This window comes from Somniosus microcephalus, chromosome 21 (genome assembly GCF_052327205.1).
Source record: "Somniosus microcephalus isolate GS21.2 chromosome 21, FLI_Smic_1.0, whole genome shotgun sequence".
Lineage (NCBI taxonomy): Eukaryota > Metazoa > Chordata > Chondrichthyes > Squaliformes > Somniosidae > Somniosus > Somniosus microcephalus.
Window position 1 is genome coordinate 51884506 of NC_141007.1, and position 22284 is coordinate 51906789.

At 51.9% G+C, this 22284-nt stretch overlaps 1 protein-coding gene across 7 annotated transcripts in view; it reads right to left on the reverse strand.

Annotated features, from left to right (window-relative positions):
* Positions 1-22284, reverse strand: part of sdk2b (sidekick cell adhesion molecule 2b) — a 1061066-nt gene that overhangs the window by 160190 nt on the left and 878592 nt on the right. For all 7 annotated transcript variants that reach the window (XM_085963616.1, XM_085963614.1, XM_085963610.1 and 4 more), the window contains one exon: positions 2958-3083. In XM_085963616.1, the coding sequence (XP_085819742.1) occupies positions 2958-3083 (126 nt within the window). The remainder of the gene's footprint in view (positions 1-2957; positions 3084-22284) is intronic.

Here is a 22284-nt window from a genome sequence, read left to right on the forward strand (position 1 = left end):
ACCTCGCCCTCTCCCAGAGATACGCAGACCAAATATAAACCTGAACTGTTGCGTAGCCTGAAGTCAACTACCTTAGCATAGATTCAAATCTAGGAGCTTCAGATCCACTTGGTTTAGTTCATACCAAGGGGTGTAATTACCCACTAAGCCATCAGGGAGCTAGAGCAGCATAGAGTTAAGGAAAGCTATCACGTCATAATATCTACCAACCATGGAAGGCATGACAATATAAATCAATTTAAGTTTCCATGCACAATAAAACTGCAAAGGTTCAGCAGTTTTGAATGAACAACTAAAACATGTTTCAACAGCAGTTACAGTCAATAGGACATAGTTCATTGGTCTCTTAACAAGTCACATTTCTAGTAAACAATTTTGCAGTCTCATTATTCACAGGTACTACAATGAAACAAATAAAATGTTTACAGTTCAATTTGTTCATTCACCCTTATTTTTTTTTGAATAGAATTGTTCCAATAACTTTTTTTTTCTCCCTCATGAAGGCTACTACTACCACATGTCCTGTTCCAGTCAAGAGACCATGGCTGGTGTGATCAGCCAACTGCAGGTACACATATACGGCCAAGACTTGGACAGAGGTCTGGGTTGCCAGATTTTCAATCAGATTAGCCAGAAGTGATGTGCCATATTAAATGGGTGGACAGCAGACTTAATCAAAGAAAAGAGTTCCTTTGTCAACAAAAAGGAAAAGAATACCAAGACAGACCATCCAGTCACACAAAGAAAAGTGACACATCAAAAAGAATAATGTAGATAGCAGCTCCTATGATTCAATAGGCCCTCAGTTAGAAATATTTTTTGCTCATTGGAGGAATACACTTTCATTTGTCCTTCTTATTCAGACCCCATTTACCTGTTTGTCAGGGGTTTCACATCTCGCCTATGTGTGATTGTAAACATCAGCTAGCAAAGCATTTCCTTTGACCTTACAGCCAAGTCTCTTCTAAGAGTTCATTAGGAATTGGGCTATACCTAAAGTTGGACAGGTAGAATCCAGGAAGTTTTCTCTTAAATATCTCTCTTCAGTGTGAAATTGGTGAGCCTTTATTTTTTCTGAACTGTTGGTCGAACTGTCGTAATTTGACCGGGGTGAGCAGGATGAGATCACCTGAACATCTTTCTTTCACCTAGCTGAGAACTGACCAAACTTAGCCAACTAAAGCAAATAGGCTCAAGTGACAGGCATCTTACTCGCAAAAACATTTGACTGTTTCGTTGTTATTAAATTGTCCACTATTATTTAAAATTTCACCACAGGTAATTTTAAGTTATCATTTGCGCTCGAGGTGCTCAGACAGGACATCTGGTATAACCCAGTCAGTCGGCGTGACGATGCTGAGGACCATGAAGTGGAATCCGGAAACTTAAAAAGAAGTTCCAGCAGGTATGAGGTCACACAGTCAGGGCACTGAGTGTGGATGGCAGATAAACTGGAGCACGAAAAAAAAACCGTGGGAGAATATGGGAGGAAGCACAAACAAGACACTGGGAAATAGAGAAAGGTTCAACGTATTTTTTCTTCAACAGCCAAAATAAAAATAAGACCCATAAAAATAGCAGAATAATATAAAGAGAATGCTACAGAAAGGAAAACATTTATTTACTACTGTGTGTAGGGGAAGAATTGCTTGGACTAGGGACAGGGTCACTGGCAAGGCTTGGAAGCTAAGCAGAGCCAGGCCTGGTTAGTACCTGGAGGGGTGACCATCAGGGAAGACCAGGGTGCAGAAGGTCACGGAAGGAGCCCCGAGGAGGGGCGGTTGGTGAGAAGGTCACGGAAGGAGGAGCGGCTGGTGAGCAGGCCCGGGCGTTGGGCTGAAGATGGTCAGACAGGAGGAATGCTGGAAATGGAATGGCGGCGCGCACCGACGCAGCGGCTTTGCTTCGCCCAGTCATGGGAGCTTGCAAGATCACATTTCGTTGTTCATGTACTTGTGCAATGACAATAAAGTTGAATTATTATTATTATTGAATGTTATGTGTAACAATATTGTAAATTAATTCAAAAAGACCGTGTTTATGATTTTGTTATACAGTGACCAAAGCAATTCTTCCCCTATGATGTGAACATATTTTGTCCCTCTCCCACTATGATGTGAACATATTTTGTCCCTCTCCCAATCTATGAAGGATTTAAAAGTGCAAAATCAACTTTGCATGAGTTTTCTCGGGCTGTTTACTATTTCTAAAGCATAGACTTTGAAAAAGAGGGAGGAGGGATTTGAGTTAACATCTTGGATTTCTGACAACCTTTCTATAAATGTAGCTGATTGAAGATATTCAAGATATAAACTGTTTCCATGGTGTTATTTTATCAGCATTAGAGATCTGTACTTTAATTTGTATTTTTATGCTTTTTAAAAATCTTTTTAACATTTGCTTTTGATTGCTGTATTTAATACAGTCCCAGTGTAATAAAGATATTGAAAAATTAAGTGGTTGTAGTGGGGGGGGGGGGGGGTACTTTATGTATCTGAAAGATTGAAAAAACAACTTAGAAACAAGATGGAAACATTCTTGGATAATCTGATCAAACATAAGCACTTAAAAACAGATGTTGATTTAGTTTCTGCAACTCTGTTAACCCTTTAAAGACTTCTGTAGCAAAACAAATGATCTTGAGCCTGTAACTAATTAATATTTAGATTTGTATAGCATGGATATTCTTTAGCACTATTGCTGTGCAGTTGTTTAATGACTTTTGCAGCAACGTGATGGCTAGATGCTAAGTTGGCCACAAGGAGAGAAAATATGGGACTCTGGAATAGAGAGTAAGTGAGATGTTTTGCAAGTGTACCATTGTGCTAACTCTTTATGCCATGAAATGGTAAGCTATGGAATAACTGTTCTCAATCCCCACCCCGAACATTATTTCCCAAATGGTCAGTACCAGTCATGCTTTCGGGGTGAATGGCGGTAAGAGTTGAACTTCTCACCTGATGGTCTGGCCTCAATGACATATCGGCTGATTGGTGCCTTGCCGGAGTCTCCACTGGACCAATGAATTGTAATGGCTGATCCATACCTGTAGATCAATGGCTCACCTGGGGGGCCAGGAGCACCTTGAGGGAAGCGAAAACATATGCAATCAATAGAAAGAAAGAAATACCTTGAATGAAATAATGCCTTTCACAACTTTAGGACATCCCAAAGTGCTTCAACAGCCAAATAAAACCTTTTTTTGAAGTGTAGTCACTGTTATAATGTAGGAAATGTGGCAGCCAATTTGCACCCATAAAAGGTCCCACAAACAATGAGATAAATGACCAGCTATAACCTGCTTTGAGCGGTGCTGTTTGAGAGATAAATGTTGGCCAGGATACCAGGAGAACTCTCTTGTTCTTCTTCAAATAGTGCCATGGGATCTTTTACTTCCACCAATATTCACCTTACTTTTCATATTCATTGAAGAAAAGGCGATATTTGGAGAAAAAAGACACCCCCGGGTTCCTCTTTTCAATGACATGCTGCCTCCCTTCCTTTGCTCTCCCCACCTTCATCTCCAACACCAAATGTGGGAAGCTTATGAATTTCTTTGCCTCAAAATCAGCTGCTCAGCTGCCTCAGTCACCTCCTCCTCTGCCCTGAAGTCCCCCATGTGCCCCACATCCTTGCCCCAACCCCACATCATTCTGCAGCTTCTCCTCCCCTATCATTCTAACAACCCCCACTAAGCTCATCACCTCCAAAAGACTCGCTTAACTGCCATTCAATTGCTTACTGAGGCAACTCGTAATATAATTATCCCTCCTTCATAAAATGTGTCACTAACTTCATCAATGGCTCCCCTCTCCTCCGGTTCTTCAGGCCCTTACTGTTCAAGATGACCATCATCATTTTTCTTCCCCGCCCCATCAAAGAACCCACCCTTGATCTTTTTGACCTCTGTAAATACTGCTCTTTTTCAAACTTGCTCATCCTCCTTAAAGTTCAGCATGTCACACATCTCTCCCTCTACGAATCCCTGCGATCCAGTTTCCATTCTACCCATTGCACCAAGACCATGTGCAACAAAGTCACCAATACATTCTTTATGACTGTGAGTGCAGTACCACCGAGGAGTAAAGTACCACCTGGGAGTGCAGTACCAGCTGGGAGTAAAGTACCACCTGGGAGTGCAGTACCAGCTGGGAGTAAAGTACCACCTGGGAGTGCAGTACCACCTGGGAGTAAAGTACCAGCTGGGAGTAAAGTACCAGCTGGGAGTGCAGTACGAGCTGGGAGTGCAGTACCACAAGGGAGTGCAGTACCACCTGGGAGTAAAGTACCAGCTGGGAGTGCAGTACCAGCTGGGAGTGCAGTACCAGCTGGGAGTAAAGTACCAGCTGGGAGTGCAGTACCACCAGGGAGTAAAGTACCACCTGGGAGTGCAGTACCACCTGGGAGTGCAGTACCAGCTGGGAGTAAAGTACCAGCTGGGAGTGCAGTACCACCTGGGAGTGCAGTACCACCTGGGAGTGCAGTACCACCTGGGAGTGCAGTACCACCTGGGAGTAAAGTACCAGCTGGGAGTGCAGTACCAGTTGGGAGTAAAGTACCACCTGGGAGTGCAGTACCACCTGGGAGTGCAGTACCACCTGGGAGTAAAGTACCAGCTGGGAGTGCAGTACCAGCTGGGAGTGCAGTACCACCTGGGAGTGCAGTACCAGCTGGGAGTGCAGTACCAGCTGGGAGTGCAGTACCAGCTGGGAGTGCAGTACCAGCTGGGAGTGCAGTACCAGCTGGGAGTAAAGTACCAGCTGGGAGTGCAGTACCAGCTGGGAGTGCAGTACCACCTGGGAGTGCAGTACCAGCTGGGAGTAAAGTACCACCTGGGAGTGCAGTACCACCTGGGAGTGCAGTACCAGCTGGGAGTGCAGTACCAGCTGGGAGTAAAGTACCACCTGGGAGTGCAGTACCAGCTGGGAGTAAAGTACCACCTGGGAGTGCAGTACCAGCTGGGAGTAAAGTACCACCTGGGAGTGCAGTACCAGCTGGGAGTAAAGTACCACCTGGGAGTAAAGTACCAGCTGGGAGTAAAGTACCACCTGGGAGTAAAGTACCAGCTGGGAGTAAAGTACCACCTGGGAGTGCAGTACCAGCTGGGAGTAAAGTACCAGCTGGGAGTGCAGTACCACCTGGGAGTGCAGTACCAGCTGGGAGTAAAGTACCACCTGGGAGTGCAGTACCAACTGGGAGTAAAGTACCAGCTGGGAGTGCAGTACCAGCTGGGAGTAAAGTACCACCTGGGAGTGTAGTACCAGCTGGGAGTGCAGTACCAGCTGGGAGTGCAGTACCAGCTGGGAGTGTAGTACCAGCTGGGAGTGCAGTACCAGCTGGGAGTAAAGTACCAGCTGGGAGTAAAGTACCAGCTGGGAGTAAAGTACCAGCTGGGAGTAAAGTACCAGCTGGGAGTGCAGTACCACCTGGGAGTGCAGTACCACCTGGGAGTAAAGTACCAGCTGGGAGTAAAGTACCACCTGGGAGTAAAGTACCAGCTGGGAGTAAAGTACCACCTGGGAGTGCAGTACCAGCTGGGAGTAAAGTACCAGCTGGGAGTGCAGTACCACCTGGGAGTAAAGTACCAGCTGGGAGTAAAGTACCAGCTGGGAGTAAAGTACCAGCTGGGAGTAAAGTACCACCTGGGAGTAAAGTACCACCTGGGAGTGCAGTACCACCTGGGAGTGCAGTACCACCTGGGAGTAAAGTACCAGCTGGGAGTAAAGTACCAGCTGGGAGTAAAGTACCACCTGGGAGTGCAGTACCACCTGGGAGTAAAGTACCACCTGGGAGTAAAGTACCACCTGGGAGTGCAGTACCACCTGGGAGTGCAGTACCACCTGGGAGTAAAGTACCAGCTGGGAGTAAAGTACCAGCTGGGAGTAAAGTACCAGCTGGGAGTAAAGTACCAGCTGGGAGTAAAGTACCAGCTGGGAGTAAAGTACCAGCTGGGAGTAAAGTACCACCTGGGAGTAAAGTACCAGCTGGGAGTAAAGTACCAGCTGGGAGTGCAGTACCACCTGGGAGTAAAGTACCACCTGGGAGTAAAGTACCACCTGGGAGTAAAGTACCACCTGGGAGTAAAGTACCAGCTGGGAGTAAAGTACCACCTGGGAGTAAAGTACCAGCTGGGAGTAAAGTACCAGCTGGGAGTAAAGTACCACCTGGGAGTAAAGTACCAGCTGGGAGTAAAGTACCAGCTGGGAGTAAAGTACCAGCTGGGAGTAAAGTACCACCTGGGAGTGCAGTACCAACTGGGAGTAAAGTACCAGCTGGGAGTGCAGTACCAGCTGGGAGTAAAGTACCACCTGGGAGTGTAGTACCAGCTGGGAGTGCAGTACCAGCTGGGAGTGCAGTACCAGCTGGGAGTGTAGTACCAGCTGGGAGTGCAGTACCAGCTGGGAGTAAAGTACCAGCTGGGAGTAAAGTACCAGCTGGGAGTAAAGTACCAGCTGGGAGTAAAGTACCAGCTGGGAGTGCAGTACCACCTGGGAGTGCAGTACCACCTGGGAGTAAAGTACCAGCTGGGAGTAAAGTACCACCTGGGAGTAAAGTACCAGCTGGGAGTAAAGTACCACCTGGGAGTGCAGTACCAGCTGGGAGTAAAGTACCAGCTGGGAGTGCAGTACCACCTGGGAGTAAAGTACCAGCTGGGAGTAAAGTACCAGCTGGGAGTAAAGTACCAGCTGGGAGTAAAGTACCACCTGGGAGTAAAGTACCACCTGGGAGTGCAGTACCACCTGGGAGTGCAGTACCACCTGGGAGTAAAGTACCAGCTGGGAGTAAAGTACCAGCTGGGAGTAAAGTACCACCTGGGAGTGCAGTACCACCTGGGAGTAAAGTACCACCTGGGAGTAAAGTACCACCTGGGAGTGCAGTACCACCTGGGAGTGCAGTACCACCTGGGAGTAAAGTACCAGCTGGGAGTAAAGTACCAGCTGGGAGTAAAGTACCAGCTGGGAGTAAAGTACCAGCTGGGAGTAAAGTACCAGCTGGGAGTAAAGTACCAGCTGGGAGTAAAGTACCACCTGGGAGTAAAGTACCAGCTGGGAGTAAAGTACCAGCTGGGAGTGCAGTACCACCTGGGAGTAAAGTACCACCTGGGAGTAAAGTACCACCTGGGAGTAAAGTACCACCTGGGAGTAAAGTACCAGCTGGGAGTAAAGTACCACCTGGGAGTAAAGTACCAGCTGGGAGTAAAGTACCAGCTGGGAGTAAAGTACCACCTGGGAGTAAAGTACCAGCTGGGAGTAAAGTACCAGCTGGGAGTAAAGTACCAGCTGGGAGTAAAGTACCAGCTGGGAGTAAAGTACCAGCTGGGAGTAAAGTACCAGCTGGGAGTAAAGTACCACCTGGGAGTAAAGTACCACCTGGGAGTAAAGTACCAGCTGGGAGTAAAGTACCAGCTGGGAGTAAAATACCACCTGGGAGTAAAGTACCAGCTGGGAGTAAAGTACCAGCTGGGAGTAAAGTACCAGCTGGGAGTAAAGTACCAGCTGGGAGTGCAGTACCACCTGGGAGTAAAGTACCAGCTGGGAGTAAAGTACCAGCTGGGAGTAAAGTACCACCTGGGAGTGCAGTACCACCTGGGAGTGCAGTACCACCTGGGAGTAAAGTACCACCTGGGAGTAAAGTACCACCTGGGAGTGCAGTACCACCTGGGAGTAAAGTACCAGCTGGGAGTAAAGTACCAGCTGGGAGTAAAGTACCAGCTGGGAGTGCAGTACCACCTGGGAGTAAAGTACCACCTGGGAGTAAAGTACCACCTGGGAGTAAAGTACCAGCTGGGAGTAAAGTACCACCTGGGAGTAAAGTACCAGCTGGGAGTAAAGTACCACCTGGGAGTAAAGTACCAGCTGGGAGTAAAGTACCAGCTGGGAGTGCAGTACCAGCTGGGAGTAAAGTACCACCTGGGAGTAAAGTACCAGCTGGGAGTAAAGTACCAGCTGGGAGTAAAGTACCAGCTGGGAGTAAAGTACCACCTGGGAGTAAAGTACCAGCTGGGAGTAAAGTACCAGCTGGGAGTAAAGTACCACCTGTGAGTAAAGTACCAGCTGGGAGTAAAGTACCAGCTGGGAGTAAAGTACCAGCTGGGAGTGCAGTACCAGCTGGGAGGAAAGTACCACCTGGGAGTAAAGTACCAGCTGGGAGTAAAGTACCAGCTGGGAGTAAAGTACCAGCTGGGAGTAAAGTACCAGCTGGGAGTAAAGTACCAGCTGGGAGTGCAGTACCAGCTGGGAGTGCAGTACCAGCTGGGAGTGCAGTACCAGCTGGGAGTAAAGTACCAGCTGGGAGTGCAGTACCACCTGGGAGTAAAGTACCACCTGGGAGTGCAGTACCACCTGGGAGTGCAGTACCACCTGGGAGTGCAGTACCACCTGGGAGTGCAGTACCAGCTGGGAGTAAAGTACCACCTGGGAGTGCAGTACCACCTGGGAGTGCAGTACCACCTGGGAGTAAAGTACCAGCTGGGAGTGCAGTACCAGCTGGGAGTGCAGTACCACCTGGGAGTGCAGCACCAGCTGGGAGTGCAGTACCAGCTGGGAGTGCAGTACCAGCTGGGAGTAAAGTACCACCTGGGAGTGCGGTACCAGCTGGGAGTAAAGTACCAGCTGGGAGTGCAGTACCAGCTGGGAGTGCAGTACCAGCTGGGAGTAAAGTACCACCTGGGAGTGCAGTACCAGCTGGGAGTGCAGTACCAGCTGGGAGTAAAGTACCACCTGGGAGTAAAGTACCAGCTGGGAGTGCAGTACCACCTGGGAGTGCAGTACCACCTGGGAGTAAAGTACCAGCTGGGAGTGCAGCACCACCTGGGAGTGCAGTACCACCTGGGAGTGCAGTACCAGCTGGGAGTGCAGTACCAGCTGGGAGTGCAGTACCAGCTGGGAGTAAAGTACCAGCTGGGAGTGCAGTACCACCTGGGAGTAAATTACCACCTGGGAGTGCAGTACCACCTGGGAGTGCAGTACCACCTGGTAGTGCAGTACCACCTGGGAGTGCAGTACCAGCTGGGAGTAAAGTACCACCTGGGAGTGCAGTACCACCTGGGAGTGCAGTACCACCTGGGAGTAAAGTACCACCTGGGAGTGCAGTACCACCTGGGAGTAAAGTACCACCTGGGAGTGCAGTACCAGCTGGGAGTGCAGTACCAGCTGGGAGTGCAGTACCACCTGGGAGTGCAGTACAAGCTGGGAGTGCAGTACCAGCTGGGAGTGCAGTACCAGCTGGGAGTACAGTACCACCTGGGAGTGCAGTACCAGCTGGGAGTGCAGTACCAGCTGGGAGTAAAGTACCAGCTGGGAGTGCAGTACCAGCTGGGAGTGCAGTACCACCTGGGAGTGCAGTACCAGCTGGGAGTAAAGTACCACCTGGGAGTGCAGTACCACCTGGGAGTGCAGTACCAGCTGGGAGTGCAGTACCAGCTGGGAGTAAAGTAACACCTGGGAGTGCAGTACCAGCTGGGAGTAAAGTACCACCTGGGAGTGCAGTACCAGCTGGGAGTAAAGTACCACCTGGGAGTAAAGTACCACCTGGGAGTAAAGTACCACCTGGGAGTAAAGTACCAGCTGGGAGTAAAGTACCACCTGGGAGTGCAGTACCAGCTGGGAGTAAAGTACCACCTGGGAGTGCAGTACCAGCTGGGAGTAAAGTACCACCTGGGAGTGCAGTACCACCTGGGAGTGCAGTACCAGCTGGGAGTGCAGTACCAGCTGGGAGTAAAGTAACACCTGGGAGTGCAGTACCAGCTGGGAGTAAAGTACCACCTGGGAGTAAAGTACCACCTGGGAGTAAAGTACCACCTGGGAGTAAAGTACCAGCTGGGAGTAAAGTACCACCTGGGAGTGCAGTACCAGCTGGGAGTAAAGTACCACCTGGGAGTGCAGTACCAGCTGGGAGTAAAGTACCACCTGGGAGTGCAGTACCAGCTGGGAGTAAAGTACCACCTGGGAGTAAAGTACCACCTGGGAGTAAAGTACCAGCTGGGAGTGCAGTACCAGCTGGGAGTAAAGTACCACCTGGGAGTGCAGTACCAGCTGGGAGTAAAGTACCACCTGGGAGTGCAGTACCAGCTGGGAGTAAAGTACCACCTGGGAGTGCAGTACCACCTGGGAGTAAAGTACCAGCTGGGAGTAAAGTACCACCTGGGAGTGCAGTACCAGCTGGGAGTAAAGTACTAGCTGGGAGTGCAGTACCAGCTGGGAGTAAAGTACCACCTGGGAGTAAAGTACCAGCTGGGAGTAAAGTACCACCTGGGAGTAAAGTACCACCTGGGAGTAAAGTACCACCTGGGAGTGCAGTACCAGCTGGGAGTAAATACCACCTGGGAGTGCAGTACCAGCTGGGAGTGCAGTACCAGCTGGGAGTGCAGTACCAGCTGGGAGTGTAGTACCAGCTGGAATGCAGTACCAGCTGGGAGTGCAGTACCAGCTGGGAGTAAAGTACCAGCTGGGAGTAAAGTACCAGCTGGGAGTAAAGTACCAGCTGGGAGTGCAGTTCCCAATGGGAGTAAAGTACCACCTGGGAGTAAAGTACCAGCTGGGAGTAAAGTACCACCTGGGAGTAAAGTACCAGCTGGGAGTAAAGTACCACCTGGGAGTGCAGTACCAGCTGGGAGTAAAGTACCAGCTGGGAGTGCAGTACCAGCTGGGAGTAAAGTACCACCTGGGAGTAAAGTACCAGCTGGGAGTAAAGTACCAGCTGGGAGTAAGGTACCAGCTGGGAGTAAAGTACCAGCTGGGAGTAAAGTACCACCTGGGAGTAAAGTACCACCTGGGAGTGCAGTACCACCTGGGAGTGCAGTACCACCTGGGAGTAAAGTACCACCTGGGAGTAAAGTACCACCTGGGAGTGCAGTACCACCTGGGAGTGCAGTACCACCTGGGAGTGCAGTACCACCTGGGAGTAAAGTACCAGCTGGGAGTAAAGTACCAGCTGGGAGTAAAGTACCAGCTGGGAGTAAAGTACCAGCTGGGAGTAAAGTACCAGCTGGGAGTGCAGTACCACCTGGGAGTAAAGTACCAGCTGGGAGTAAAGTACCAGCTGGGAGTAAAGTACCACCTGGGAGTGCAGTACCACCTGGGAGTAAAGTACCACCTGGGAGTGCAGTACCACCTGGGAGTAAAGTACCACCTGGGAGTGCAGTACCACCTGGGAGTGCAGTACCACCTGGGAGTGCAGTACCACCTGGGAGTAAAGTACCAGCTGGGAGTGCAGTACCAGCTGGGAGTAAAGTACCAGCTGGGAGTAAAGTACCAGCTGGGAGTAAAGTACCAGCTGGGAGTAAAGTACCAGCTGGGAGTAAAGTACCAGCTGGGAGTAAAGTACCACCTGGGAGTAAAGTACCAGCTGGGAGTAAAGTACCAGCTGGGAGTGCAGTACCAGCTGGGAGGAAAGTACCACCTGGGAGTAAAGTACCAGCTGGGAGTAAAGTACCAGCTGGGAGTAAAGTACCAGCTGGGAGTAAAGTACCAGCTGGGAGTAAAGTACCAGCTGGGAGTGCAGTACCAGCTGGGAGTGCAGTACCAGCTGGGAGTGCAGTACCAGCTGGGAGTAAAGTACCAGCTGGGAGTGCAGTACCACCTGGGAGTAAAGTACCACCTGGGAGTGCAGTACCACCTGGGAGTGCAGTACCACCTGGGAGTGCAGTACCACCTGGGAGTGCAGTACCAGCTGGGAGTAAAGTACCACCTGGGAGTGCAGTACCACCTGGGAGTGCAGTACCACCTGGGAGTAAAGTACCAGCTGGGAGTGCAGTACCAGCTGGGAGTGCAGTACCAGCTGGGAGTAAAGTACCACCTGGGAGTGCAGTACCAGCTGGGAGTGCAGTACCAGCTGGGAGTAAAGTACCAGCTGGGAGTGCAGTACCACCTGGGAGTGCAGTACCACCTGGGAGTAAAGTACCAGCTGGGAGTGCAGCACCACCTGGGAGTGCAGTACCACCTGGGAGTGCAGTACCAGCTGGGAGTGCAGTACCAGCTGGGAGTGCAGTACCAGCTGGGAGTAAAGTACCAGCTGGGAGTGCAGTACCACCTGGGAGTAAATTACCACCTGGGAGTGCAGTACCACCTGGGAGTGCAGTACCACCTGGTAGTGCAGTACCACCTGGGAGTGCAGTACCAGCTGGGAGTAAAGTACCACCTGGGAGTGCAGTACCACCTGGGAGTGCAGTACCACCTGGGAGTAAAGTACCACCTGGGAGTGCAGTACCACCTGGGAGTGCAGTACCACCTGGGAGTGCAGTACCAGCTGGGAGTGCAGTACCAGCTGGGAGTGCAGTACCACCTGGGAGTGCAGTACAAGCTGGGAGTGCAGTACCAGCTGGGAGTGCAGTACCAGCTGGGAGTGCAGTACCAGCTGGGAGTGCGGTACCAGCTGGGAGTAAAGTACCAGCTGGGAGTGCAGTACCAGCTGGGAGTGCAGTACCACCTGGGAGTGCAGTACCAGCTGGGAGTAAAGTACCACCTGGGAGTGCAGTACCACCTGGGAGTGCAGTACCAGCTGGGAGTGCAGTACCAGCTGGGAGTAAAGTAACACCTGGGAGTGCAGTACCAGCTGGGAGTAAAGTACCACCTGGGAGTGCAGTACCAGCTGGGAGTAAAGTACCACCTGGGAGTAAAGTACCACCTGGGAGTAAAGTACCACCTGGGAGTAAAGTACCAGCTGGGAGTAAAGTACCACCTGGGAGTGCAGTACCAGCTGGGAGTAAAGTACCACCTGGGAGTGCAGTACCAGCTGGGAGTAAAGTACCACCTGGGAGTGCAGTACCACCTGGGAGTGCAGTACCAGCTGGGAGTGCAGTACCAGCTGGGAGTAAAGTAACACCTGGGAGTGCAGTACCAGCTGGGAGTAAAGTACCACCTGGGAGTAAAGTACCACCTGGGAGTAAAGTACCACCTGGGAGTAAAGTACCAGCTGGGAGTAAAGTACCACCTGGGAGTGCAGTACCAGCTGGGAGTAAAGTACCACCTGGGAGTGCAGTACCAGCTGGGAGTAAAGTACCACCTGGGAGTGCAGTACCAGCTGGGAGTAAAGTACCACCTGGGAGTAAAGTACCACCTGGGAGTAAAGTACCAGCTGGGAGTAAAGTACCACCTGGGAGTGCAGTACCAGCTGGGAGTAAAGTACCACCTGGGAGTGCAGTACCAGCTGGGAGTAAAGTACCACCTGGGAGTGCAGTACCAGCTGGGAGTAAAGTACCACCTGGGAGTGCAGTACCACCTGGGAGTAAAGTACCAGCTGGGAGTAAAGTACCACCTGGGAGTGCAGTACCAGCTGGGAGTAAAGTACTAGCTGGGAGTGCAGTACCAGCTGGGAGTAAAGTACCACCTGGGAGTAAAGTACCAGCTGGGAGTAAAGTACCACCTGGGAGTAAAGTACCACCTGGGAGTAAAGTACCACCTGGGAGTGCAGTACCAGCTGGGAGTAAATACCACCTGGGAGTGCAGTACCAGCTGGGAGTGCAGTACCAGCTGGGAGTGCAGTACCAGCTGGGAGTGTAGTACCAGCTGGGAGTGCAGTACCAGCTGGGAGTGCAGTACCAGCTGGGAGTAAAGTACCAGCTGGGAGTAAAGTACCAGCTGGGAGTAAAGTACCAGCTGGGAGTGCAGTTCCCAATGGGAGTAAAGTACCACCTGGGAGTAAAGTACCAGCTGGGAGTAAAGTACCACCTGGGAGTAAAGTACCAGCTGGGAGTAAAGTACCACCTGGGAGTGCAGTACCAGCTGGGAGTAAAGTACCAGCTGGGAGTGCAGTACCAGCTGGGAGTAAAGTACCACCTGGGAGTAAAGTACCAGCTGGGAGTAAAGTACCAGCTGGGAGTAAGGTACCAGCTGGGAGTAAAGTACCAGCTGGGAGTAAAGTACCACCTGGGAGTAAAGTACCACCTGGGAGTGCAGTACCACCTGGGAGTGCAGTACCACCTGGGAGTAAAGTACCACCTGGGAGTAAAGTACCACCTGGGAGTGCAGTACCACCTGGGAGTGCAGTACCACCTGGGAGTGCAGTACCACCTGGGAGTGCAGTACCACCTGGGAGTAAAGTACCAGCTGGGAGTAAAGTACCAGCTGGGAGTAAAGTACCAGCTGGGAGTAAAGTACCAGCTGGGAGTAAAGTACCAGCTGGGAGTGCAGTACCACCTGGGAGTAAAGTACCAGCTGGGAGTAAAGTACCAGCTGGGAGTAAAGTACCACCTGGGAGTGCAGTACCACCTGGGAGTAAAGTACCACCTGGGAGTGCAGTACCACCTGGGAGTAAAGTACCACCTGGGAGTAAAGTACCACCTGGGAGTGCAGTACCACCTGGGAGTGCAGTACCACCTGGGAGTGCAGTACCACCTGGGAGTAAAGTACCAGCTGGGAGTGCAGTACCAGCTGGGAGTAAAGTACCAGCTGGGAGTAAAGTACCAGCTGGGAGTAAAGTACCAGCTGGGAGTGCAGTACCACCTGGGAGTAAAGTACCACCTGGGAGTAAAGTACCACCTGGGAGTAAAGTACCAGCTGGGAGTAAAGTACCACCTGGGAGTAAAGTACCAGCTGGGAGTAAAGTACCACCTGGGAGTGCAGTACCAGCTGGGAGTAAAGTACCAGCTGGGAGTGCAGTACCAGCTGGGAGTAAAGTACCAGCTGGGAGTAAAGTCCCAGCTGGGAGTAAAGTACCAGCTGGGAGTAAAGTACCAGCTGGGAGTAAAGTACCAGCTGGGAGTAAAGTACCAGCTGGGAGTAAAGTACCAGCTGGGAGTGCAGTACCAGCTGGGAGTAAAGTACCAGCTGGGAGTAAAGTCCCAGCTGTGAGTAAAGTACCAGCTGGGAGTAAAGTACCAGCTGGGAGTAAAGTACCAGCTGGGAGTAAAGTACCAGCTGGGAGTAAAGTACCAGCTGGGAGTGCAGTACCACCTGGGAGTAAAGTACCACCTGGGAGTAAAGTACCAGCTGGGAGTAAAGTACCACCTGGGAGTGCAGTACCAGCTGGGAGTAAAGTACCAGCTGGGAGTGCAGTACCAGCTGGGAGTAAAGTACCAGCTGGGAGTAAAGTACCAGCTGGGAGTAAAGTACCACCTGGGAGTGCAGTACCAGCTGGGAGTAAAGTACCACCTGGGAGTGCAGTACCAGCTGGGAGTAAAGTACCACCTGGGAGTGCAGTACCACCTGGGAGTGCAGTACCAGCTGGGAGTAAAGTAACACCTGGGAGTGCAGTACCAGCTGGGAGTAAAGTACCACCTGGAGTAAAGTACCACCTGGGAGTAAAGTACCACCTGGGAATAAAGTACCAGCTGGGAGTAAAGTACCACCTGGGAGTGCAGTACCACCTGGGAGTAAAGTACCACCTGGGAGTGCAGTACCAGCTGGGAGTAAAGTACCACCTGGGAGTGCAGTACCAGCTGGGAGTAAATTACCACCTGGGAGTGCAGTACCAGCTGGGAGTAAAGTACCACCTGGGAGTGCAGTACCACCTGGGAGTAAAGTACCACCTGGGAGTGCAGTACCAGCTGGGAGTAAAGTACCACCTGGGAGTGCAGTACCACCTGGGAGTAAAGTACCACCTGGGAGTGCAGTACCAGCTGGGAGTAAAGTACCACCTGGGAGTGCAGTACCAGCTGGGAGTAAAGTACCACCTGGGAGTGCAGTACCAGCTGGGAGTAAAGTACCACCTGGGAGTAAAGTACCACCTGGGAGTAAAGTACCAGCTGGGAGTAAAGTACCACCTGGGAGTGCAGTACCACCTGGGAGTGCAGTACCACCTGGGAGTGCAGTACCAGCTGGGAGTAAAGTACCACCTGGGAGTGCAGTACCAGCTGGGAGTAAAGTACCACCTGGGAGTGCAGTACCAGCTGGGAGTAAAGTACCACCTGGGAGTGCAGTACCACCTGGGAGTAAAGTACCAGCTGGGAGTGCAGTACCACCTGGGAGTGCAGTACCAGCTGGGAGTAAAGTACCACCTGGGAGTGCAGTACCACCTGGGAGTGCAGTACCACCTGGGAGTGCAGTACCAGCTGGGAGTAAAGTACCACCTGGGAGTGCAGTACCAGCTGGGAGTGCAGTACCACCTGGGAGTGCAGTACCAGCTGGGAGTAAAGTACCACCTGGGAGTGCAGTACCAGCTGGGAGTAAAGTACCAGCTGGGAGTGCAGTACCAGCTGGGAGTGCAGTACCAGCTGGGAGTAAAGTAACACCTGGGAGTGCAGTACCAGCTGGGAGTAAAGTACCACCTGGGAGTAAAGTACCACCTGGGAGTAAAGTACCACCTGGGAGTAAAGTACCAGCTGGGAGTAAAGTACCACCTGGGAGCGCAGTACCAGCTGGGAGTAAAGTACCACCTGGGAGTGCAGTACCAGCTGGGAGTAAAGTACTACCTGGGAGTAAAGTACCACCTGGGAGTAAAGTACCAGCTGGGAGTAAAGTACCACCTGGGAGTAAAGTACCACCTGGGAGTAAAGTACCACCTGGGAGTGCAGTACCAGCTGGGAGTAAAGTACCACCTGGGAGTGCAGTACCACCTGGGAGTAAAGTACCAGCTGGGAGTGCAGTACCACCTGGGAGTGCAGTACCAGCTGGGAGTAAAGTACCACCTGGGAGTGCAGTACCAGCTGGGAGTAAAGTACCAGCTGGGAGTGCAGTACCAGCTGGGAGTAAAGTACCACCTGGGAGTAAAGTACCAGCTGGGAGTAAAGTACCACCTGGGAGTAAAGTACCACCTGGGAGTAAAGTACCACCTGGGAGTGCAGTACCAGCTGGGAGTAAATACCACCTGGGAGTGCAGTACCAGCTGGGAGTGCAGTACCAGCTGGGAGTGCAGTACCAGCTGGGAGTGTAGTACCAGCTGGGAGTGCAGTACCAGCTGGGAGTGCAGTACCAGCTGGGAGTAAAGTACCAGCTGGGAGTAAAGTACCAGCTGGGAGTAAAGTACCAGCTGGGAGTGCAGTACCACCTGGGAGTAAAGTACCACCTGGGAGTAAAGTACCAGCTGGGAGTAAAGTACCACCTGGGAGTAAAGTACCAGCTGGGAGTAAAGTACCACCTGGGAGTGCAGTACCAGCTGGGAGTAAAGTACCAGCTGGGAGTGCAGTACCAGCTGGGAGTAAAGTACCACCTGGGAGTAAAGTACCAGCTGGGAGTAAAGTACCAGCTGGGAGTAAGGTACCAGCTGGGAGTAAAGTACCAGCTGGGAGTAAAGTACCACCTGGGAGTAAAGTACCACCTGGGAGTGCAGTACCACCTGGGAGTGCAGTACCACCTGGGAGTAAAGTACCACCTGGGAGTAAAGTACCACCTGGGAGTGCAGTACCACCTGGGAGTGCAGTACCACCTGGGAGTAAAGTACCAGCTGGGAGTAAAGTACCAGCTGGGAGTAAAGTACCAGCTGGGAGTAAAGTACCAGCTGGGAGTAAAGTACCAGCTGGGAGTGCAGTACCACCTGGGAGTAAAGTACCAGCTGGGAGTAAAGTACCAGCTGGGAGTAAAGTACCACCTGGGAGTGCAGTACCACCTGGGAGTGCAGTACCACCTGGGAGTAAAGTACCACCTGGGAGTAAAGTACCACCTGGGAGTGCAGTACCACCTGGGAGTGCAGTACCACCTGGGAGTAAAGTACCAGCTGGGAGTGCAGTACCAGCTGGGAGTAAAGTACCAGCTGGGAGTAAAGTACCAGCTGGGAGTAAAGTACCAGCTGGGAGTGCAGTACCACCTGGGAGTAAAGTACCACCTGGGAGTAAAGTACCACCTGGGAGTAAAGTACCAGCTGGGAGTAAAGTACCACCTGGGAGTAAAGTACCAGCTGGGAGTAAAGTACCACCTGGGAGTGCAGTACCAGCTGGGAGTAAAGTACCAGCTGGGAGTGCAGTACCAGCTGGGAGTAAAGTACCAGCTGGGAGTAAAGTCCCAGCTGGGAGTAAAGTACCAGCTGGGAGTAAAGTACCAGCTGGGAGTAAAGTACCAGCTGGGAGTGCAGTACCACCTGGGAGTAAAGTACCACCTGGGAGTAAAGTACCAGCTGGGAGTAAAGTACCACCTGGGAGTGCAGTACCAGCTGGGAGTAAAGTACCAGCTGGGAGTGCAGTACCAGCTGGGAGTAAAGTACCAGCTGGGAGTAAAGTACCAGCTGGGAGTAAAGTACCAGCTGGGAGTAAAGTACCAGCTGGGAGTAAAGTACCAGCTGGGAATAAAGTACCCCCTGGAAGTGCTGTACCCCCTGGGAGTAAAGTACCAGCTGGGAGTAAAGTACCAGCTGGGAGTAAAGTACCACCTGGGAGTGCAGTACCACCTGGGAGTGCAGTACCACCTGGGAGTGCAGTACCACCTGGGAGTAAAGTACCAGCTGGGAGTAAAGTACCAGCTGGGAGTAAAGGAGCAGCTGGGAGTAAAGTACCAGCTGGGAGTGCAGTACCACCTGGGAGTAAAGTACCACCTGGGAGTAAAGTACCACCTGGGAGTAAAGTACCAGCTGGGAGTAAAGTACCACCTGGGAGTAAAGTACCAGCTGGGAGTAAAGTACCACCTGGGAGTAAAGTACCAGCTGGGAGTGCAGTACCAGCTGGGAGTAAAGTACCACCTGGGAGTAAAGCACCAGCTGGGAGTAAAGTACCAGCTGGGAGTAAAGTACCAGCTGGGAGTAAAGTACCAGCTGGGAGTAAAGTACCAGCTGGGAGTAAAGTACCAGCTGGGAGTGCAGTACCACCTGGGAGTAAAGTACCACCTGGGAGTACAGTACCACCTGGGAGTAAAGTACCATCTGGGAGTGCAGTACCAGCTGGGAGTAAAGTACCAGCTGGGAGTGCAGTACCAGCTGGGAGTAAAGTACCACCTGGGAGTAAAGTACCAGCTGGGAGTAAAGTACCATCTGGGAGTGCAGTACCAGCTGGGAGTAAAGTACCAGCTGGGAGTGCAGTACCAGCTGGGAGTAAAGTACCACCTGGGAGTAAAGTACCAGCTGGGAGTAAAGTACCAGCTGGGAGGAAAGTACCACCTGGGAGTGCAGTACCACCTGGGAGTGCAGTACCAGCTGGGAGTAAAGTACCACCTGGGAGTGCAGTACCACCTGGGAGTGCAGTACCAGCTGGGAGTAAAGTACCACCTGGGAGTAAAGTACCACCTGGGAGTGCAGTACCACCTGGGAGTAAAGTACCACCTGGGAGTAAAGTACCACCTGGGAGTGCAGTACCACCTGGGTGTGCAGTACCACCTGGGAGTGCAGTACCACCTGGGAGTAAAGTACCAGCTGGGAGTAAAGTACCAGCTGGGAGTAAAGTACCAGCTGGGAGTAAAGTACCAGCTGGGAGTAAAGTACCAGCTGGGAGTGCAGTACCAGCTGGGAGTAAAGTACCAGCTGGGATTGCAGTACCACCTGGGAGTAAAGTACCAGCTGGGAGTAAAGTACCAGCTGGGAGTAAAGTACCACCTGGGAGTGCAGTACCACCTGGGAGTGCAGTACCACCTGGGAGTAAAGTACCACCTGGGAGTAAAGTACCACCTGGGAGTAAAGTACCACCTGGGAGTGCAGTACCACCTGGGAGTGCAGTACCACCTGGGAGTAAAGTACCAGCTGGGAGTAAAGTACCAGCTGGGAGTAAAGTACCAGCTGGGAGTAAAGTACCAGCTGGGAGTAAAGTACCAGCTGGGAGTGCAGTACCACCTGGGAGTAAAGTACCAGCTGGGAGTAAAGTACCACCTGGGAGTGCAGTACCACCTGGGAGTAAAGTACCACCTGGGAGTGCAGTACCAGCTGGGAGTAAAGTACCACCTGGGAGTGCAGTACCACCTGGGAGTAAAGTACCACCTGGGAGTGCAGTACCACCTGGGAGTAAAGTACCACCTGGGAGTGCAGTACCAGCTGGGAGTAAAGTACCAGCTGGGAGTAAAGTACCACCTGGGAGTGCAGTACCAGCTGGGAGTAAAGTACCACCTGGGAGTGCAGTACCACCTGGGAGTGCAGTACCACCTGGGAGTGCAGTACAAGCTGGGAGTGCAGTACCAGCTGGGAGTGCAGTACCACCTGGGAGTGCAGTACAAGCTGGGAGTGCAGTACCAGCTGGGAGTGCAGTACCAGCTGGGAGTACAGTACCACCTGGGAGTGCAGTACCAGCTGGGAGTGCAGTACCAGCTGGGAGTAAAGTACCACCTGGGAGTGCAGTACCAGCTGGGAGTAAAGTACCACCTGGGAGTGCAGTACCACCTGGGAGTAAAGTACCAGCTGGGAGTGCAGTACCACCTGGGAGTGCAGTACCAGCTGGGAGTAAAGTACCACCTGGGAGTGCAGTACCAGCTGGGAGTAAAGTACCAGCTGGGAGTGCAGTACCAGCTGGGAGTAAAGTAACACCTGGGAGTAAAGTACCACCTGGGAGTAAAGTACCAGCTGGGAGTAAAGTACCACCTGGGAGTGCAGTACCAGCTGGGAGTAAAGTACCACCTGGGAGTGCAGTACCACCTGGGAGTAAAGTACCACCTGGGAGTAAAGTACCACCTGGGAGTAAAGTACCAGCTGGGAGTAAAGTACCACCTGGGAGTGCAGTACCAGCTGGGAGTAAAGTACCACCTGGGAGTGCAGTACCAGCTGGGAGTAAAGTACCACCTGGGAGTGCAGTACCAGCTGGGAGTAAAGTACCACCTGGGAGTAAAGTACCACCTGGGAGTAAAGTACCAGCTGGGAGTAAAGTACCACCTGGGAGTGCAGTACCAGCTGGGAGTAAAGTACCACCTGGGAGTGCAGTACCAGCTGGGAGTAAAGTACCACCTGGGAGTGCAGTACCACCTGGGAGTAAAGTACCAGCTGGGAGTGCAGTACCACCTGGGAGTGCAGTACCAGCTGGGAGTAAAGTACCACCTGGGAGTGCAGTACCAGCTGGGAGTAAAGTACCAGCTGGGAGTGCAGTACCAGCTGGGAGTAAAGTACCACCTGGGAGTAAAGTACCAGCTGGGAGTAAAGTACCACCTGGGAGTAAAGTACCACCTGGGAGTAAAGTACCACCTGGGAGTGCAGTACCAGCTGGGAGTAAATACCACCTGGGAGTGCAGTACCAGCTGGGAGTGCAGTACCAGCTGGGAGTGCAGTACCAGCTGGGAGTGTAGTACCAGCTGGGAGTGCAGTACCAGCTGGGAGTGCAGTACCAGCTGGGAGTAAAGTACCAGCTGGGAGTAAAGTACCAGCTGGGAGTAAAGTACCAGCTGGGAGTGCAGTACCACCTGGGAGTAAAGTACCACCTGGGAGTAAAGTACCAGCTGGGAGTAAAGTACCACCTGGGAGTAAAGTACCAGCTGGGAGTAAAGTACCACCTGGGAGTGCAGTACCAGCTGGGAGTAAAGTACCAGCTGGGAGTGCAGTACCAGCTGGGAGTAAAGTACCACCTGGGAGTAAAGTACCAGCTGGGAGTAAAGTACCAGCTGGGAGTAAGGTACCAGCTGGGAGTAAAGTACCAGCTGGGAGTAAAGTACCACCTGGGAGTAAAGTACCACCTGGGAGTGCAGTACCACCTGGGAGTGCAGTACCACCTGGGAGTGCAGTACCACCTGGGAGTAAAGTACCAGCTGGGAGTAAAGTACCAGCTGGGAGTAAAGTACCAGCTGGGAGTAAAGTACCAGCTGGGAGTGCAGTACCACCTGGGAGTAAAGTACCAGCTGGGAGTAAAGTACCAGCTGGGAGTAAAGTACCACCTGGGAGTGCAGTACCACCTGGGAGTGCAGTACCACCTGGGAGTGCAGTACCACCTGGGAGTAAAGTACCAGCTGGGAGTGCAGTACCAGCTGGGAGTAAAGTACCAGCTGGGAGTAAAGTACCAGCTGGGAGTAAAGTACCAGCTGGGAGTGCAGTACCACCTGGGAGTAAAGTACCACCTGGGAGTAAAGTACCACCTGGGAGTAAAGTACCAGCTGGGAGTAAAGTACCACCTGGGAGTAAAGTACCAGCTGGGAGTAAAGTACCACCTGGGAGTGCAGTACCAGCTGGGAGTAAAGTACCAGCTGGGAGTGCAGTACCAGCTGGGAGTAAAGTACCAGCTGGGAGTAAAGTCCCAGCTGGGAGTAAAGTACCAGCTGGGAGTAAAGTACCAGCTGGGAGTAAAGTACCAGCTGGGAGTAAAGTACCAGCTGGGAGTGCAGTACCACCTGGGAGTAAAGTACCACCTGGGAGTAAAGTACCAGCTGGGAGTAAAGTACCACCTGGGAGTGCAGTACCAGCTGGGAGTAAAGTACCAGCTGGGAGTGCAGTACCAGCTGGGAGTAAAGTACCAGCTGGGAGTAAAGTACCAGCTGGGAGTAAAGTACCAGCTGGGAGTAAAGTACCAGCTGGGAGTAAAGTACC